Source organism: Sparus aurata, chromosome 10, assembly GCF_900880675.1.
Source record: "Sparus aurata chromosome 10, fSpaAur1.1, whole genome shotgun sequence".
In the NCBI taxonomy this organism is placed as follows: Eukaryota; Metazoa; Chordata; class Actinopteri; order Spariformes; family Sparidae; genus Sparus; species Sparus aurata.
The window spans coordinates 7,475,979-7,496,813 of record NC_044196.1 but is presented as its reverse complement, the minus strand read 5'-3'; the positions used below and the strand labels follow the sequence as shown (position 1 = coordinate 7,496,813).

The following is a 20,835-nucleotide window of genomic DNA, read 5'->3' as shown; positions in this document are numbered from 1 at the left end:
ATCAGGATAATCCTGTTTTTTCGGATCAAAGTTATCCAAATCCTACTGAAACGTTTTGAACAACACAAACTGAAGGTTTGGTCCAGATTCAAACTAGAATTGGATTGCGTGATCTAATCCAATTTCAGAATCCTTCTTTCCCTTTTGAACAACCCATTTTCAAGATTTGATCCAATCCAGTAACCAAAATCAGATCAGATTACCTTTGAACAACTGGCCCAAAGTGTTTCAGTGTTTACACACAAACTCCAACATCATGACACATACTCTGAGTTCACATTGATCAACATGTTTCTGCATCATCGTTTACACAAATCAACAGACATAGACAGACTTTCTGAACATCTTCACCCTGGGAGAAGTTTTCCAACAGCTGAAACATTAACATGAACACTGAAGGCCAAAAAGCAGGGAAACAAATCTTTGTTTTAAGAAATATTTTTGTACGTGTGGACAAGTCCATTGTTCTAGAAACAAAAATATTGATTGTAATGTGCCTTAACATATGAATCCATCCATTGTGCCTGTCATGTGTTCATCATTCAGGGATTATAAACTGAATGTAGACTGGTGCTAAATATGTGATACTCACCAGGTTCTATTGGAGTATTTGTTATGCACTGAAAACAGTTTAAACTTTTAGTTTTTTTACTGCAGGTTTGAATAAAAAAAAAGATGTTGAACATGAATGAATCTAATTATGAATTTATACAAAAAAATGTTATACATGAATTACTTTTTTAAATATTTTTTACTGGAGTGTTTTTTATTTTATATTAAATAGATAATATATTGAGGTGTACCTTTCTCAGAGTTTTTTTTTTTAAAGATGATTATTATGATGATTATGTTTTTTGCAACTGTGAGACCAAACAAAAACACACTGACTGCATTTCCTGTGCCAAGTCATTTGCTGCATGCGTTACTACATTTCATGGTGTGTTGCCACAACCAGCTGTCCGATTAAAGGAGGAGAGTTTAGCTCTTCATCGTGTCATGTGAGAGATCAGGCGGAGATACAAACAGAACACTTCTCCACAGGACCAGTTCTTTTTCAAGCCTGTAAGAACTGTAAAGTCATTTAAAGTCATTTGAAGACGACACATTTGTTCACAAAGCTCATCAGAATACATCCAGGAGTCATTAAAGTTGTTTCTTTGTAAATTAGACACATTATTGTTTCAGAGCTGATAACTGAAGTTGATAAGGAGTGGAACATTCAGAGTCTGTCTGATCTCTGATGATTTGCATGTTCAGAGTGATGGACGACATGGAAACATCCAGTTCTCTGTCCTGAGATTTTATAGAAAGGTTACACCTGAAAACACTGGAGATTTTTGTAAATAGACAACACATTATTTGAACAATTACCCAGAGATGACCATAAGACTAATTTTAAGTATAGATCCATGAACGTTTTCAGTTTTTGGGGGAGTTTCTCCTCAACTGAGTCAAGGGTATGAAGATAGAGGCTGACATACACTGTGACGGCAAAGCTTGATTTGTAATACAGAACTATACAGATATAACAACTGACTGACTTGACTTTATTTACATTTTAGTAATTAAATTAGTTAATAAACATTGAGGAGGAGCTGAATAATGAAAGAAATGACACCTAAGCCAAGATAATAGAACTGTAATACAACTGTACCTTTAATAATCAAAGTAAAATTAAAAGTACCTTCTGTATTCTATTTGACAGTGCAGATGAGAGCTGGTGGTCAAAACACCAAGTTCAACACAACATTTCTTTAATAAGTTCTTTATTGTTTGCAGCAAGAGTCTCACATCAGATCACATGGATGGTGACTGAAGAGAGGCCGTCTCTCCTCGTCCTCTATAACAGCACAAACCAACACACACAATTACAGCAGTCACAAGAAATAACACTCCACCATCTCCACATCCACATTAAGTTAAACATCAACTTAACATTCCATAGTTTATGTGTCATACCTCAACCACTGTCTGAACACATGTACACAGAAGAGGGCACACAAACACACTTCAGGATGAACTCCTTAACTGAGTTCCTGTTGAGGTCAGTTTTCTCATCCTTATACCATAAATGTTCTGCAACCATACAACTGTCACTGGACAGAAACCATGCAGGAGGCCCACAGACACAAGTTTTCACCATACACATATCTATTATTGTTAAGTTTCCTATACTCATAATAATAATACAGTTTATTTATACAGCGCTTTTACAGCTCTCAAAGACGCTGTACATACAACCAAATACAGAGGAGAAGTATAATATGCGAGACCTACATATCAAAACAATATAAAGGGACTTTAGAGAACCATACACATCAATCTAACAGGAGCATTTTATTGCTGTAGCTGCATTACAGGTTTAAGTTTTAAAGAGTCATTTAATCGTACACGTTTTATTTTCACATGCAATCTGGAGGAGCAAATCTCTTTACAGTCGGCGGGGTCTGTTGGTATTGAAAGAGAAATACATTGGGAAATTCCCCATATGATAGAACAATCAGTCAGACAACTCTATTGTTTTTTTTTTTTTACTTCTCATTGTCAGGACACTGACCTGTAAAGATGAAGTTTCTGCTCTGTTGAAAAATAACCTTTTCCTGTCATAATGAGGAAGTGTTGTGTGACAGGTGTGGTCACACAGGCCTGGTTAAGTCTCTACATTACATCAATTCCTTATCGTTTGTAAAGTGTCATATCTTTGATCATATTCCACGCACTGATTTGATTGAGCGTGATGAAGGAGAAAGTGGGATTCATCGTGTTGCTGCTCACTCGAGCTGCTGTGGCCTCAACAGGTAGGAAACTTTTTTGGACCGTACAATCAGTTGAAACATTTTTTTTAAATATCCATTCAAACTACTAAAATGTACTTTTGACTGACATAGTTATGCTAGTATGTTTAGAAGCAATATATATGTGATATGCACTATTTAATTGATTTAGTGTTTATACACACACAATATGTTATATATGTTTTATAAACCATTTATTTTTCAATATTCTATTGTAATGCTGCAACTGATAAACTAAAAATGGTTATCAAATCCTTTGTAGTTCATCTATAAAGACAATATTTAGAAAATAGATGTTTATAAACCTTTAACCAGCTGCTTAACAAATGGTAGATAAAGCATGGCATTGTTTGTTAACTTAAGTTTAATTAACTATAAAGTTACCATTTGTTAATGATGGTTATTATTAAGCGTTACCACCCACTTTTGGTCCCACTGAGATCGAGAGGTCAAGGGAGACCCTGTTCATGATGCTACTTTATACAAATGAATATATTAGAAATATGCCAAAAACCAGTTTGAAGTAGAACTACCATCACTCCCAGTGGCTTGAAGCGTAGAGAGATATATTCATGTAATCTTGTAAATTCAGCACTGAGAAGACTCGAAATATGTTCATCAGCAGGACTGGAGCCTTCTGCCATGGTAACACTTTTGTGTGATTTTTCAGAAAATTCATTTGTAAATAAAAGAAGGACAGGATAGTGGAAAATGTATTCGATAGTGACAAAGGAGGTGTCGTAAGTGCTGGTCCAGATTCTGCTGGAACAGAATCTGGGACGAATCAAGCACTTAACACACTTGGCAACTGTCCAGAGGTCTTGTTCAAAAATATGGTTCACACTTACAAAACACTGGTTTGAACAGCGGTCAGGGTGTGGCGGTACTGGCTGTAATTTTCTTACAGGCCAGCTCAACCTACATACAAATATAAACAAACAACATGTAAAACTAGGGGAATGCCCAACGTCTACTATTAGGACAACACACCAATAAACAAATGACTCTTCCAGGTACAATAAACAGGTATGCTCTCACATATCGCAGGGAAATACAAGGTCAAACTGAATGTATAAAGGGGCTGGGGCTTTAAGGGGTTCCCAAATAAACAAAGTCTCTTCACCAAATATTGGTGACATATTGTGATGCATACATAAATGCAACATGGCTTTCCAAATGTAAACACTGTCTGTGCAAGAGTGAAGTACAGCCTTTTTCAACACAAAGTCCTCATCTAGCCATTGCGCAGTCAAACTCAACATGCTAACCTGGTTAACTCTTGAAGATGCTTATCTGTGGTGAAGCTAATGCATACGGCACCAGAGGTTAGCTTCTGGACATGGCTGTAAACAATACTGTACAATTCGGGTAAGCACTGGTCTGAGATATACTTGCGACTGGGCATAACGTGGCTCCAGGAACTCCACAAGTTTGGTAAATCCGGTGTCTTGAATGATAGAAAAAGGCTCGTTATCCAGTGCAATACACTCCAGTTGACTCTTTAAGCGACAACTGTGAGGTTTTTTTCGGTGTTTCGTTACGTCTTTTCATCACTTTGCTGCACAAATGTAGCGTGTAACTCTGCATGATTCTTCTTGAGGTGGGTGATCAAATCTACTTGTAGGTGACACTTGGAAATAGTTCCAAACCACAGACGTCTCATGCACTGGGCAGCCACGGTTAGCAACCCACGTGTGTAGCATCTGTTGTTATACGTCATCAACTGCATGCCTGTCAACGTCCCATGCTGCGTTCATGCAGCAATGCTGAAGCCTACAGAACAAACATCGGTTACCAAAAACCCGAAACCGATAATTCCCGATATTACATTTTTAAGTCAATATCGGCCGATATTATCGGAGGGCCGATATTATCGGACATCCCTAGTCCTCAGTGATTAAGAGGATGTCCACACGTACCAAAACGATCTTTTTTTCCCCCAACTTCCTCTGCATCGTTTCAAGAGTATTTGTTTCCAAACGGATCCATTGTAAACGTCTCAACACACTGTAGTTCATATTCCAGGCCTAAAAGAAGAAGAAGAGACGAGGCATGCGAATAAAGCTTTTGCTCTGTATACAAACAGACAGTAGACGGAGAAACTAAACGCAACAAAAGAAGACGAAAATGGCTAGTTCAAGGAAACCAGAATCGTTTGTGTGGACTGATAAAGAGGTCGAACTGCTGCTGCGACTCACACTCAACTACAAGGCCAGTAAGGCTCAATATCTTCTGCAGCATGAACACAAGCATGTAGTCCGCCATTGTTGTTGTTGTGGTTAAGAGATGTTGCAGGGTTCAGAGGTCGAAGGCTAGAGGTTGAGGGGTGGGGCGATGCTGTCATCGATACGCAAAGTATGCGGATTCGCTGTCCACATGAGAACGCAAGGGCTGCGTTCTCGGATTTTTCCATCCTGAGACCAGGTTTAAAAAAGTGTGTTTACAGGATCCATGTGGACGATCAGCCAAAACGATGCAAATCATGTGCGTTTACACACAAAAGTGCTTCCATGTGGATGGCCCCTAATGGAGATTCAGCATGAGGGTGAGAGCCCCCGCTGTGCCATTTCCCACCTCTTTTAAGCATTTACTAAAAGGGATCATGAGGCGATCTGAATCCCCTGCAGTAAGTCAAGAGGGAGAATCAACCCAAATGAAGAAAAATAGAAAGTCTCAAACAATTGGACTGCTACAAGAGGATTAGCAGCCTTCTCTTCTTGGTGTCACAAATAAAATACATTTCAAAAATACAACGTAAGGTATCCAAGGTTTGCTAGTCTCCTGAATACTCCACACACATCTGGTTTTTACTGGTCTTCATTTGAGGGTTAGGCAATGTTTAAGTCACATGCCTCACGTATATCATCTTCTATTCACTAGATCTGCTTCTATTTTGTTCCATTGTAATGATACACTAACTTTTCCATCTCATGGAAAATGTAAATAACAAAATTTTGAGTTGTGATCTTCAAAATGCACGTAAAAACAACTGGGAGCAAATGAGTGAATAAGCTTTACATAAAGAACTTTATAAATGCAGGTAATTTATCCAAAATACATAAATTAGGAATAGAAATTCGGCATGTTAACTCTTGTTAGCTGTCGACAAACAAAGGCTTCATCTGGTCTCACGTGTTTCCTCAACAGAGCCTGGCAGGATGTGATTCTGCCTTGCCAACTTCACCCCACATTGGATGCCACCAATATGACAGTGGAGTGGCATCATAATCACCCAAACCACACAGTCTACCTGTATCAAGACAATCGTGTGGACCAGGGGGAAGAATTTGAAGGACGGACGTCTCTCTCCCACGAGGGGCTGACCGAAGGAAACCTGTCGCTGAAGCTCTCCACAGTACGAGTCTCGGACAACGGGACATACGGATGCTCCTTAATCACTGACAAACTGCGGAGCAGCTGTTCTGTTAACATCATTCTTGGTGGGTACACCAAAGATTAGGATTTAGACGGCAGTAGGAGAAAACTTTGAAGAATGCGTTATAAAACAATGCTCTTCCCTCAACAACGTGTCAATATCAAGTATATATGAAACAATATGTTTAGAAGATACATAACACAACAAGGGTCAGACTGTCACAATTTATCAAGAATTTTTAAGGGTTGTCGTAACACTTGACTTGTTTTTTCACAGTGCCGGAGTGTGGAGGCAAGCGTACACAGCAGGTCGCTGATTCCAGTAAGTAAACATCTTCTCACTAGAAACAAACTGAGCTCAGCCGGATGGTTTCTACACAGAACCATCATCTGAATCAAACTGACCGAAGTCCGTTGAGAAAAGCCTTCAGTGTCGCTCTTTGCTCTTCTTTCAATGACATAAACTCCAGTTCTGATAGAACTGCGAAAACCACGACCTACAGTGTCAGAACCATACATGAATTTATTAAATATAAACAGATGTGGTCACAAGGAATACGTATGTTTTGAATATCTCCTCTTAATTTTCACATTGTTAATTCACATTTTAAAGGTTTTATTTGTTGTGTTCCTCAACAGACGGACACAGAGTCTCTAGAATGATTTAACATACTGTGGTTTCATGTTGAGATAAAAACATTAACAGTGAGCATGTAAGTAAATCAGGGAGGGATTGTTCCTACAGTTAACAGTTATGTTAAGTTATGATACTATTCAGCCAGGATATCACACACTGATACCAAGCAAGTATAGTCAGCTAAACTCAGCCATACGTCAGATGGTAGAGGAAACACTCAGCAGTCATTTTAAAATGTCCTGATACATGTTCAACTGTTTTGTTGTTTCAGAGGGAGCAGCCGTGTGTCTGTGTCTGTGCCTGGGAGAGATTCTGCAGGAATGCTGAGAAGCACCCACACCAGCAGAGCTTGTTTTTATGCTTGCTTTTATTCCAACCAGGAGGCGTTTATTGGGCATCTTCACTTGTTTGTCCCTATGACACCCTACCATGAAGACCATAAATCTGCCACGAACCAGGGCCACATACTACAGCATTTATAGCCCAAGCTAGTTTGGACGGTTGACTGAAAATACAAACAAAATTGTACAAAACACAAACAACTGAAGAATTGTAGGGTTCAAGAGGTTCCAGGAATCTTGAACCGGACCGGTACAAGAAGCAGAGCTAATGTAGTTGAGAAGGAGGTACAGCAGAACCATCGGGTCACTGAGCACTGTAGGAGTCTGGTTAGTTAGGCATGTGTTTAAAATCAGCTAATTTAATCAAACGATTCAAACTTAAATTTGCATAACCCTATTCACTTTCTTACCAAGAGTTAGACGAGAAGATCAACATCTGCCTGTCTGTTAAACATGAAGCTATAGCCAGCCACCAGTTAGCTTAGCTTAGCTTAGCTTAGCATAAAGACTGGACATAGGTGGAAACAGCCAGCCTAGCTTTAGCAACAAAATCTTCTTTCCACTGTCCCTGAAGTCTTGTTGTCACAGTGAGATAAAAACCAGAGACGTCAGGAAGTCACTGCACCCGGCTGAGAAATAGTTCCTGCACATGACCGAACAAAAAAACCATGACATTTGTTTTGGACTAATGTTTTTGTTTTTGGACGAATTAGACTAATGATACGTAACATGTGATGCTTCCACATGTTCCCAGTCTGTATGCTAAGCTAAGCTAAGCTAAGCTACCTGGGTGTTGCTTCACATTAACCGTACAATGTGATCTAATTTCGTTAAGATTTGTGTAGTTTGTTTATTTTTAGTTTGGTTAGTAAGCGTAGATTTCACATGATTATGTTTATTGTTTTAAGCTGTATTCAGATCTGGAGCCCATCACTACAGGGCAGTCATCTCTTGTTAGTCGTCTGGGTTTTCCCTGAGCCTGTATATAAAACACTTTTATCAAAAAAGCTGAATTGAATCAAATAAACTTTCACATTTCCTTGATACCTCATTGATGTTCTTGTTTCTTTCCAAGAGGCGACATGTAAAACCTTTATCAGACTGCAAACTGACATAAATTTAATTCAGTCTATAAAAAACAAAATCTGTTACTATAATAACCCAAATGACGAACGGAGACAAATGATTGAGAATGAGGACCAGGGCGATCCAGCTGATGGCAACGAACCGACACAGCTGGCAACTGAAGCAGGAACATCCGTCCTTCTGCTGAGAATTGAAGTCAAACAGCTCAGCTGTATGAAGAAAAGAGAACGGGTTCGAGGCGCTCCACAGATGATGTTTAGTATCACTTTATCCAAAGATTTTGCTTGATTTCAGGTTTATCTTGCTATTAGCTTGGCGTAGTTAGTCAGACTTTTAAGTTTTATACATTTATAAATATTGCCTCCGCACGACTCTCCATGCAAAAGTAAACTGACCCATGCATACGGACATTTTGTCAACAAAGAAAATTGCTGAAGTGGCCAAATGAAGCCAGATTGTAGAAATTAAATGTTGGAGGCGTCATCATACCTAACATATTATAATGACGCCTCAGAGACATTTAACTTCACAGCACATTTTTTTAATAGATTCACTTTATAACAAACATTCAAACTAGCAATGTAATCTGTAATATCCGACAAGCACCTTTTAATAGAAGAGAACGTATATATATCTATATGTGATGTATTAAGGGTAAATTGTGTGTAAGTGTGTGTGTGTGTCTGTGTGTGTGTAAACTGTTTTTTTTTTCTACTTTTTGTGCACATGCACACTTTAAGTCTGGATCCTAAGCACTGTTTTATAATGCAGCTTTTTTCCAATTAGCATGTTCACTCAGGTCTGATGTTTTTAGGTCAAAGCCGAGCTGACGTGATTAAAAACTCTGGTCTACTGTGAAGTTCACTGACCAGCTGTAACACAGTGAACACATTACCATTGCACACAGAAGACCGATCTTCTTAACAAGAATTAGTGACAAACACTGCCAACATTGTTCAACAGAATCATCAGTGTGAAAATGGAAACTACATGTGTCCATTAGTTGAACAAGATGTTGAGTTCTTCTCCCAACAAGCAGCTTCACACTGCAGATTCAGAGTTTGCCAAAGCAGAAACCAACACTGAAGTGTTTCAGTGTTGATACATAAACTCAAATACTCCAACATACTCCGACACATAATCTGAGTTCACATCGATCAACATGTTTCTGAATCATCGTTTACACAAATCTCCAGACGTAAACAGAGTTTCTGAACATCTTCACTCTGGGAGAAGTTTACTAACAGTTGAAACATTAACATGAGCACTGAAGGCCAAAACACAGATGTAGGGCTCTCTAAAAATGTGTAAAAACATTTATTTTTTTATTTTACTGTGTTTCTATAATTTTAGTGATGGTAAAAATATGCAGGTTATCCCTTTTATATTGCTTCAAGAAGACGGAGTAGAGTAGGACTTCATTTCCCAAAATCCTCTGGTTCTTCCTATTTTTGCCGTAGTCATGTTAAAATTAATACTGTTAATATATTAACTCTGTAATTCATGTATTATGTTGTTTGAAAGTATTCTATGGTCTTTGAAAATGGTAAAGGTTAAGTTTTTCCTGTTTGATAAAAACTATTTTTTTTATTTCCGCGGGAGGAAGTATCCCAGAGTTCCTTGGGACAGTGGCGAGCGGGCGGTGGTTTTTCCTCGGCAGAGAAAAGAGAAAGTCAGTATTTTGGAGACTTGAACTCAATGTTGGCCCAGATATTGCCCTGCCCAGAGAGACTTATTTGGTCAGAAAAGAAACTCTTTTCACTTATCTCAGTCGAGTGTGTGTAGTTTACACGACGGTGAAGTTTTCCGAGCCGCCACAGCGTGGTCTCCGTCACTAGCTCCGACATTAGCCAGCAGAGCGCTGTGAGTTAGCTGGGTGGCAGAGAATCAGACTGTTTCACCACACGGACACGAGAAAGCCTCCACGCGACATACGTACGGACGGTACAGACGGAGGGGACGGCGGACGAGGTGACAGCAGAGAACGAGGACGTGTCGCAGGTAGCCGGTGCTACAGGAGTCGGCGCGGGGCTGTCTGGACATCACTCTACGTCCTTGCTGGCTGCAACGCCATATTGCATCTACAACGAGAGGTTGCGTGAGTACTTGACATTGGAACGGAGCCGAGGGCAGGATAGAGACACGAGACTGTGTGAACTGTCCTGGTTTCAGAGTTTAACTTCTTCTAACTGGATAAAACTTCATGTGCACCAACGCTTCAAATGGGCCCCAACGGTTAGGGAAATTATCCAAGCGCTTGGGTTAGACTTTTCATGGTCATTATCATTTGTTTTTGTTTCTATGTGGACTGAAAAATACAATGGTACAGGTGTGGGTACTGTTATTGTGTTTTGAGTACACAAATGCATTTTGGTTTGATATTTCTATGCATTTGTGTTATTGAATTCATATTCTGAACATTTAATAGGTGTGAATACAGTTAAAATATTAAGAACACATCTCATAATTTCGTGAGTGAATGGTTTATAAAAAGAGAACCACTATTTGATTAAGTTACAAACAAGCTAAAAATCTAATTTCATAGGTTTATTTTCATTTAAAAAGGTTAAGTTTGAGCTCAAGTTAAATTCATTTCATTGATGTGAGAGAACAAAAAGCAGGGCTTTCCACTAAGACACAGACTAGCCAGCCATAATACATAAGTAGCCAGCCGGGAGGGGGGGGGGGGTACGATCTTATATACTGGTCTTAAATGTAATAATAATAATAATAATGTTACTACATTATTATTATTATTAGCCTAAGTGTGCCTGCAGAACAGGCAGCCTATATTAATTTCTCAGACATTTGCTCTACTATTATTATTATTAATAATATTATTATTATTATTATTATCAGCATCAATATCTACTCTATATATTATATTATTATTATTACAAAATATCGCATCTTCTTTTATTCATTAGTGTAACTAAGTATGCCAGACGCTAATGCACCAATAAAAACTGTGATTTGCGCACTGAAAATAATAAATAATAGGCTATACAAGCTCACATAATATTGCATCGTGAGGCGTTCTGGGCTTGTAAATATCTTATTGTCGGTGCATGACACCTTCACAGTCTGCAGTGGTGGCTACACAATTAAACACTCAGTGAACGTTTCTCCCTTAGCAGCTAATGAAAATACACTCTTAGAGTCCGTTTGGTTTCATTTGTACAACCGACAGTGTTTTTTGATGCCAGCACGTGTCGCAGGTATTGCTAAATGGACGCTGGAAGAGAAGAGTGGATTACCGGTGACAAAATAAGCGTATTATGGTGAGCCCTGCTTCTCGCCTCCGACGGCCGACACACTGACTCCGCTGAGTGCGCGCGCACACACACCGCGTGTCGGGGCCGCGGATGAGTTTCTCTCCCTTGTGATCAATGAAGTCGGCGATGATCGGAGTAATTTGTGATTATTATCAGTACAAGCACAGCGAATCACAATTTTAATGAGTGCGGTTCAGTTTGACATTATTGTCAGTCTGTTAGAAAAACATTTAACTTTATTAAAATCGAAAAATAATAGTCATTAAAGTAGCCGGCTGGAGTTAACTGTGTAGTCGGCTATATGGCCGGCAGCCGGCGCTTGTGGAAAGCACTGAAAAAGGGTTAAGTTTTTTGATTAAAAGATCAGACATACACACATACACCTTTCATTATTGGTTGGTTGAAGGAAACAACTGTGCTATTGATTTAAAAAGGGTAAAAAGAAAAACATTTTGATGCTTCAGGCATTACTGTCTTGATTTAAATGTACAGGAAGTGTTTTGTTTGTTGTTTTTATTTTTCTTATCTATTTCTAGAGCATTTCTCCTTTTGAAGGGTATTATTCCAAAGATCTTAAAAGGTTTAACAAAATAAATATTTGTGTCTTACCTTTACATATTGTTGTTTAATATTCTTTAAGACTAAAAACTGTATTTGAGTTCTGAGGACTTGCATAAGTTTGCTAACACAAAGCATAGCAAGTTTTCAGTGGAGGCACCGCGCTAATTATTTTCCATTGTTTTTACTCAAGTGATAAAGTCCCTTGCTTAATTAAGAACCCCAAGCGAATTCATCATCTTTAGCTGAGAACCTAGGACCTGTTTTATTTTTATTTGGATGTGACCTCAGTGCAGATTTTAAGCACTAAGGGAAAAAGGGGTTACACAGAGAACTAGCTTTGTTTTGATAAATATATGTGTACGTGTGGACAAGTCCATTGTTCTAGAAACAAAAATATTGATTGTAATGTGTCTTAACATATGAATCCATCCATTGTTCCTGTCATGTGTTCATTCATTCAGGGATTATAAAGTGAATGTAGACTGATGCTAAATATGTGATACTCACCAGGTTCTATTGGAGTTTATGTTCTGCACTGAAAACAGTTTAATAAACTTTTTGTTTTTTTACTGCAGGTTTGAATTTTTAAAAGTGTTTAACATGTATGAATTTAGTTATGAATGAATACAAAAAATTGTTGTACATGAATTATTTTTACAAATATTTTTACTGGAGTGTTTTAAAAAAAAAATGTTATATTAAATAAATAATCAGCTGTACTTTTCGCTTCGAGTTGTTCTTTTAACGATTATTATTATAGTTATTTGCAACTGTGAGACAAATCAAAATCACACTGACTGCATTTCCTGCATCAAGTCATTTGCTGGATGTTTTACTACATTTCATGGTGTGTTACCAAAACCATCTGTTGGTTAAAGGAGGAGAGTTCAGCTTCAGCAGCTTCTGCAGGAATATTCATCGTGTCATGTGAGAAATCAGGCGGAGATTCAAACAGAACCAGTTCTTTTTAAAGCCTGTAAGAACTGTAAATGTGGAGATGACATATTTGTTCATTTAGCTCATTAGAATACATCCAGGAGTCATTAAAGTTGTTTTTGTGGATTAGACACATTATTGTTTCAGAGCTGATAACTGAAGTTGATAAGGAGTGGAACATTCAGAGTCTGTGTGATCTCTGATGATTTGCATGTTCAGAATGATGGACGACATGGAAACATCCAGTTGTCTGTCCTGAGATTTTATAGAAAGATTGCACCTGAAAACACTGGAGACTTTTATAAATAAACAACACATTGTTTGAACAATTACTCAGAGATGACCTTTGGACTAATTTTAAGTATAGATCCATGAACATTTTTGGTTTTTTAAATTGGGTTTTTGGGGGAGTTTGTACACAGAAGAGGTTACATGAACACCCTTCAGGATGAACTCCTTAACTGAGAATGTTTTCATCCTTACACCATATACAGTATGTTCTGCAACCATATAACTGTCACTAGACAGAAACCATGCAGGAGGCCCACAGACACACAGAGCTGAACAACCAGCCAGACAACTCTCATGTTTTTTTCCTTCTCGTTGCCAGGACACTGACATGTAAAGATGAAGTTTCTGCTCTGTCATAATGAGGAAGTGTTTGTGTGACAATTCTTCATCATCATTCGTAAGGTGTCACATCTTTTATCTTTATCATATTCCACACACTGGTTTGATTGAGCGTGATGAAGGAGAAAGTGGGATTCATCATGTTGCTGCTCACTCGAGCTGCCGTGGCCTCAACAGGTATGAAACTTTTTTTTTTTGACCGTAGAATCAGTTGAAACATTTTTGAGTATGTCTAAACATCCATTCAAACTACTAAAATATACTTTCAATACTTTATTGTAATGCTGCGACTGATGTTTAATGGAGTTATTATAACTAAGGTTCACGAACTTGAACAAGCCACCTTGCCTTGTCAATCTGCCACCCAGGCTCAGCCAATATAATCACCCGCATCTCATCAAAACACCTATGTCTCATTAACTCAACCACCTGCTCGCCCTGACCCAATCACACGTTTAATCGTTATAGGCAAGTCTAACCAGTTCCCATGTTCTTCCCAAGTTCTTTTAACCCTCCCCCCCCAGACCCTCTCCTTCTCCATTATCCTCTTACAGAACTGTCAGCAGTCCAGCCTTCGACATCGTCACTCAACGGGAAGAAGTGGGGGGATGATGAAGCCACGCTGAGCAAGACGTTCGCCCACCGAGACGTACCCCCACTCTGAGTCTCAACATCCCGGTTCCTAAACTTTCCAGCCGATCTGCGCCCCACTCAAACTCCCTCTTCATCCACGACCTCGACTCTTCCCTTTCGTCATCCACCGACCTCGACCCCCCTCTTCCCATCCTTTCCAAACTTCAATAGACTATCTTAACATCAAATTGTGGCGTGGTCTTGTTCGTGAAAAAATGGTTATCAAATCCTTTGTAGGTCCTCTATTAAGACAACATTTGGAAAATAGATGTTTATAAACCTTTAACCCGCTGCTTAACAAATGGTTGATAAAGAATGGCATTGTTTGAGTTACCAGAGCTTCATTATTAAAATGGCCCAGACAACAACAGGGTCATATTTGGCACTATTGTGTCAGTGGATCAGTTTTAAATGAGAGAGAGAGAGAAGCTGCTGCCTCATCAGAACTCCACCACGTACGTAGATGAGACGTGACAGTGGAGCGACTTGAACCTTTGTGAGTTATAAATCCATGAACATAACTTCCTTGTGGGGGCAACAAGTCGCCTTCCACTTATTCAACGTGCTTAAATATGAGTCATATTTCAGAAGAGTGTCCCTTTGTCCTTGTTAAGATAACTGCTTGTTAATGAGAGTTAAGAATAATCTGACAGCTGTCTGTGTGGCTGTTTATCTGCCAAACATCTTAAACTTCTTCCAGATATTGAGTTCACTGTGACTTTGCTGTTGTAAACATTGTTGTTACTAACAGTCACAGTAGTCATTTCTTGGTTTTGTCACATGTTTAGATGTGTAGCCTGTATTTCTAGTTTGCACTTGGCCTCCAATAAACAGCCTAATAATAAACCAGTGTTTTATTGCTTTTTAAGAATTGCAGCTGAATTGCATGTCTTCCAAACCTCAGTATTATGATGATGTGAATAAACTCATGTTGACAATAATTTGTTGACACAAATGAAATGGCAGTTGCATATGACTCACAGCTACACGGGATACACAGTTAAGAAGTTAGCTTTCTATAAGTACTTTGTTTATTGATTTTACATTAATTAATCTACACATAATTTCAGCAATTATTTCTCACATTTTATATACAAAAATCTCCATTGTATTACACGGCATATAGTGAATACATCTTGTCGATACGCCACCAAAGAAGTTCTTCTATAGTAAACATATTTCCATTTTGCTGCAGACCGGATGAATTTCTGCTCAACCTTTAAAAATGTGTTCTAAGTTATTTTATTGCAAAGTTCAGCCCAGAAGTCAAAACATCGTAACACAGTATATAAATGTTAAACATTGTTACATTGGAATAAGAAATGTAGATAGTATTTCGTACACAGCATCAAGCATATTTACAATGTGTCCGCCATCTTTCTTTATGTTTAAACAAATGACTCATCAGATTTGAGAACCAGAATGTTTGTGGTTGATTCAGTGCACGCATCATTTTTTAATATATTAATTAAAGCATGTTGGCATCGTGCTATACTGGCAAAGAGATGCTTAAAGAAATAATAATATTAGCTTTTTTTCAATCATTTAGGGCAGCAAACAACCTCTTCTTCTTCTTCTTCTTCTTCTTCTTCTTCTTCTTCTTCTTCTTCAGTATTGATCAGACACTCTCCTTTTAACATCAGCTCGAGCTGCAGGAAAACCAGAGCAGAGAATGTCTGAAATCATTTTTTTTTCCTTTTTTCAGTCTTGCATGGCTTCGTTTCACTTCCTGCTTTCTACCAACGTTGCTGTGACAACCAGCTCTGCTCTGTTGGCCTTGTTCACCATGTAAGCCACAAACTGAGGCCATTGTCACGTAGTGAGCTGTGTGGGTTAGCTGGCCTTTATTAGGTTCGGCTTTGGTTTTCCGCCATCTCGCACTGGCCCCATTTTATTGAGGTCTATCACCATGGTAATCTACAGTACAGCTAACAGGAGCTGTGTTAAGAGGGTTATATCAGGATGACAGCCTACTGACCAATCAGATCACTCTCCAGCTTGACGTTTTGACGTGCGTCTTTTGGAGTAGGAAACCAGATGGGATGATCAGTACAGCCGTAATAATAGTCTATTAGAACTGTTCTTACCTCGAGCCCACCTTCGGTACGTGTATATGCCGAGGATGAGGATGACAGTGTAGAGGATGAAGAGCAGGATGATGCACAACAGCTTGTGCAGAGACATGAGAGGAGGATGAAGAGTAGGAGTAGGAGAAGAGACATTCGAGGGCTGATCTGTGGAATCTATGGAAGAAATCCATCAGCTTCAGACATGAAACATGATGCCCGACATGTTGTGTCACACAGAGAGCAGAAGATCAGCTCACCTGTCACAGACAGCCAGCTCTGCTCTGACTGTCCTTTCTCAGGGTGTTCACACTTGTAGAGGCCTTCATGATGCTTGGACACCGATGAGAGGATCATCTTTCCTGCAGGCTCAGTACCAAAGAATTCACCGTCTTTGTAGAACGTAGTGCTGAAATCTGAAGTAGGATTATATTGAGTTCTTTTCTTGTAGGAACAGCGAAGTGTCACAGTGTCTCCCTCTGTCACAGGATGTAAAGGGCTCTCAAGGATCACATCATCCTCTGAAATACAGAAAGGCAAAGCCAACATTTAGTACAGAACGTAACACCACGTCTTATTTCCATAAGTAAATTTACATGATCAATCCTACGGCTAAGTCTCTTTGTTTCCTCCTCTTTCCTTACATTCTGTTGTGTCAGACTGGGCCAATATAAGACTTTTAATATAAGGTGGGATACAAGTGTGTAGTTTGCAAACCATCCAGCGCCTCAGGAGGGGGAAGCACTCCTCCACCAACACTGTTTAGAGTGGAGGTGGGGAGCTGTTGACCTCAACTGGGGACATTGTCGGGCGGTGGAAGGAATACTTCGAGGATCTCCTCAATCCCACTGACACGCCTTCCATAGAGGAAGCAGAGGCTGGGGACTCAGAGGTTGACCCATCCATGACCCAAGCCGAAGTCACTGAGGTAGTCCGGAAGCTCCTCGGTGGCAAAGCACCGGGGGTGGATGAGATCCGCCCTGAGTACCTCAAGTCTCTGGATGTTGTGGGGCTGTCTTGGCTGACACGTCTCTGCAGCATTGCGTGGCAGTCGGGGACAGTGCCTCTGGACTGGCAGACCGGGGTGGTGGTCCCTCTATTCAAAAAGGGGGACCGGAGGGTGTGTTCCAACTGTCGGGGGATCACACTCCTCAGCCTCCCCGGGAAAGTCTATTCCAGGGTACTGGAGAGGAGAATTCGGCCGATAGTCGAACCTCAGATTCAGGAGGAACAATGCAGTTTTCGTCCTGGCCGAGGAACACTGGACCAGCTCTATACCCTCCGCAGGGTGCTCGAGGGTTCATGGGAGTTTGCCCAACCAGTCCACATGTGTTTTGTGGACTTGGAGAAAGCATTCGACCGTGTCCCTCGTGGCATTCTGTGGGAGGTGCTCCGGGAGTACGGGGTCGGAGGCACTCTATTAAGGGCTGTACGGTCCCTGTATGACCGGAGCAGGAGCTTGGTTCGCATTGCCGGCAGTAAGTCAGACCTCTTCCCGGTGCATGTTGGACTCCGGCAGGGCTGCCCTTTGTCACCGGTTCTGTTCATCATTTTTATGGACAGAATTACTAGGCGCAGCCACGGGCCGGAGGGGATCTGGTTCGGGAGCCACTGGATTTCATCTCTGCTTTTCGCGGATGATGTGGTCTTGTTGGCTCCTTCGAGCCAGGACCTCCAGCATGTCCTGGGGCGGTTTGCAGCCGAGTGTGAAGCGGCTGGGATGAGAATCAGCACCTCCAAGTCTGATGCCATGGTTCCGGAAAAAGGTGGCTTGCTCCCTCCGGGTGGGAGGAGAGTTCCTGCCTCAAGTGGAGGAGTTTAAGTATCTTGGGGTCTTGTTCACGAGTAAGGGAATGATGGAACATGAGATTGACAGGCGGATCGGTGCAGCGGCCGCAGTAATGCGGTCGTTGTAGCGGTCTGTCGTGGTGAAGAGAGAGCTGAGTCGAAAGGTGAAGCTCTCGATTTACCAGTCAATCTACGTTCCTACCCTCACCTATAGCCATGAACTTTGGGTCATGACCGAAAGAATAAGATCCCGGATACAAGCGGCTGAAATTAGTTTCCTCCGCAGGGTGGCAGGACGTCCCTTAGAGAGGTGAGGAGCTCTGTCACCCGGGAGGAGCTCGGAGTAGAGCCGCTGCTCCTCCACATCGAGAGGAGCCAGCTGAGGTGGCTCGGGAATCTGTTTCGGATGCCCCCGGGACGCCTCCCTCGGGAGGTGTTCCTGGCATGTCCTGCTGGGAGGAGACCCCGAGGAAGACCCAGGACACGCTGGTGTGACTATGTCACTCAGCTGGCCTGGGAACGCCTTGGGATCCTCCCGGAAGAGCTGGAGGAAGTGTCCGGGGAGAGGGAAGTCTGGGTGTCCCTGCTCAGGCAGCTGCCCCCGCGACCCGGCCCCGGATAAGCGGAAGAATATGAATGTATGGATGGATGGATGGATGGACAAGTGTGTTGTAAATAATGGCAGTAAAAAGGATGACAGGAAATAAAGAAAAAAGAAATGGCTGGTGATGAAAAATAATGAGCTAAAATGTTTTACACTAGAAGTCATACGATGTAGATATGTTGGATTTTAATGTGTTTCTCCATGCATCTCCCATAGACTTCAATACATCTGTGACAACAGTCTGGCCTCTTTCGTTGACTTTTAGGTTCCTTGGCTGTGATCCAGAAATTGGTTTCCATGCACCATATTGAAGGATGTCTCGGTTCCTGAAATGTTCCTCAAGGACAGAGGAAAGAGGAAGCTTTTCGAGGAGCTGTGAGTGAGGATGCACAGGTGTAATCTTTGCGGAAGTTTTTTTAACACTAGTGCCGAAAAAGACGTTACACAGCTGGAACATTAATACCACGGTGGAGGCAGGAGTCTAGAAACGTTCCTTTTGCATTCATTCGTTTCATCAGAATTGACAAAACTTTCACCCTTCACTGTTTGTTACCCGCCATGATGAAATTTCACCTTGACATCATTTATATCATACTGTGCCATGTTGTGAGTTGCATTTGTCTTGAATCGACAGAGATCATAAAATATAGAGTAAACTGTAACACGACAATGGACAGATGATGCAGCTCAGCCTCACGTCATATTTAAAGTAATAATCTGGCAGATTTTTATGTAAATAAATATTTGTGAAATCACTATCTGAGGAAACACATTGATGATTGAGCCTATGGCAATAGCAAAGATGTACACTGGGTGTCGGTGGAGGCTTTCCTGGATTGGTGCACAGTTAGTGACGCGTTCACCCAGCAGTCGGTCGGCCAGAGAGAGAAAGTGGCTCGCAAACGACATGTTAGTCCTGGTCTCTGCCAGCATAGAAGGCCTCTCCATGTAAAGTCTTGGGCATCACATGTAAGTAACCAATTTATGATCTCTTTGTCAAACTGGAGCATAAAACACAATCTGAAACAAAACACACTCTCATTTAGCAGCATACCTGCCACTGTGATGTTGATGGGTTAGCTGCACTCGCCGTGCTCAGATTCACACCAGTACACCCCGGTGTCAGATGGGTCAGCATTCCTGATTGTGCAGACAGAGTCACGTGGGTCTCCGAAGCCCCCCTTGCATGGCTGAGATGTCTTAGATGAGACGTTTCTCTTCAGTGTCCAGCCAGTAGAGTTTTCTGGCCCTGCACAGCTTAGAGAGATGTGTTCATACCGAAAGAACTGGGATCTGTCAGGGTGGATGCTCAGATTGGCTGCTGGTGATTCAAACAGGAAATAAAAGACGAGATTTTAAAAACATCATTTTGACATCTAATCTTACTGACATCAAACCCTGCATGTTTGGTTCTGAAGTGATCAGACTGACTGTCAGCTCAGCATTGTTATAGCCTTTTCAATTCCGGACTTTTGTATCTATCTTGGTCTATCATTCTACTTCTTACTGTCACTCTCCACACATTTACCCTACTGTATTGTGAACTTCTGGTCTGATGCTAAACTGCATTCCCTTGTCTCAGTACTTCTTGACAATGACAGAGTGAAATCAAAATAATATATATAATAGGGTGTAGGGAACAAAGCCCTTAAGTATTGGTATTAAAAATTATTGATCCACCCATAGCATGTCTATTAAAAAAGTTGAATTTCTTACAGATTATGAGGCAGAGTGAAGCGACCTCCATCCTCCGTCGATGCTGTCAGAGTTCTTACTGTAAACCACGACAGACAACAACGAGACAGGAGGAACAAATCAAACAACCACAGAGATGATCACCTCTTTGTTTCACACGGTTTTACTTTACTGTACAAAACATTAAAAACATAATAAATCAAACACTTAAACTATAGTATTTGAATTACAATTACTTGACTGTAGTAACTGTAATTCTGACTTCACTGATGGCTGATCTCCATTTTGGTAATATTGATCCGTTTATGCACCAAGTGGTTGTGGAACGAGTCCGCTCCTGGTCTCCTGTTGAAGGATTTTGATCTGGCTAGCACATCCACAAATGGACTGCTTTGGATGCAAGAGAAGGAAAG

At 40.7% G+C, this 20,835-nt stretch overlaps 1 protein-coding gene across 1 annotated transcript in view; it reads right to left on the bottom strand.

The window, feature by feature from the left end:
* LOC115589834 (Fc receptor-like protein 5) overlaps positions 1 to 20,504 on the bottom strand; it is a 36,598-nt gene extending 16,094 nt beyond the window's left edge. Inside the window, exon 1 of the mRNA XM_030431012.1 lies at positions 20,444 to 20,504. Within this exon, the coding sequence (XP_030286872.1) occupies positions 20,444 to 20,474 (31 nt within the window). The 5' untranslated portion in view covers positions 20,475 to 20,504. The remainder of the gene's footprint in view (positions 1 to 20,443) is intronic.
* Positions 20,505 to 20,835: the final 331 nt, after the last annotated feature.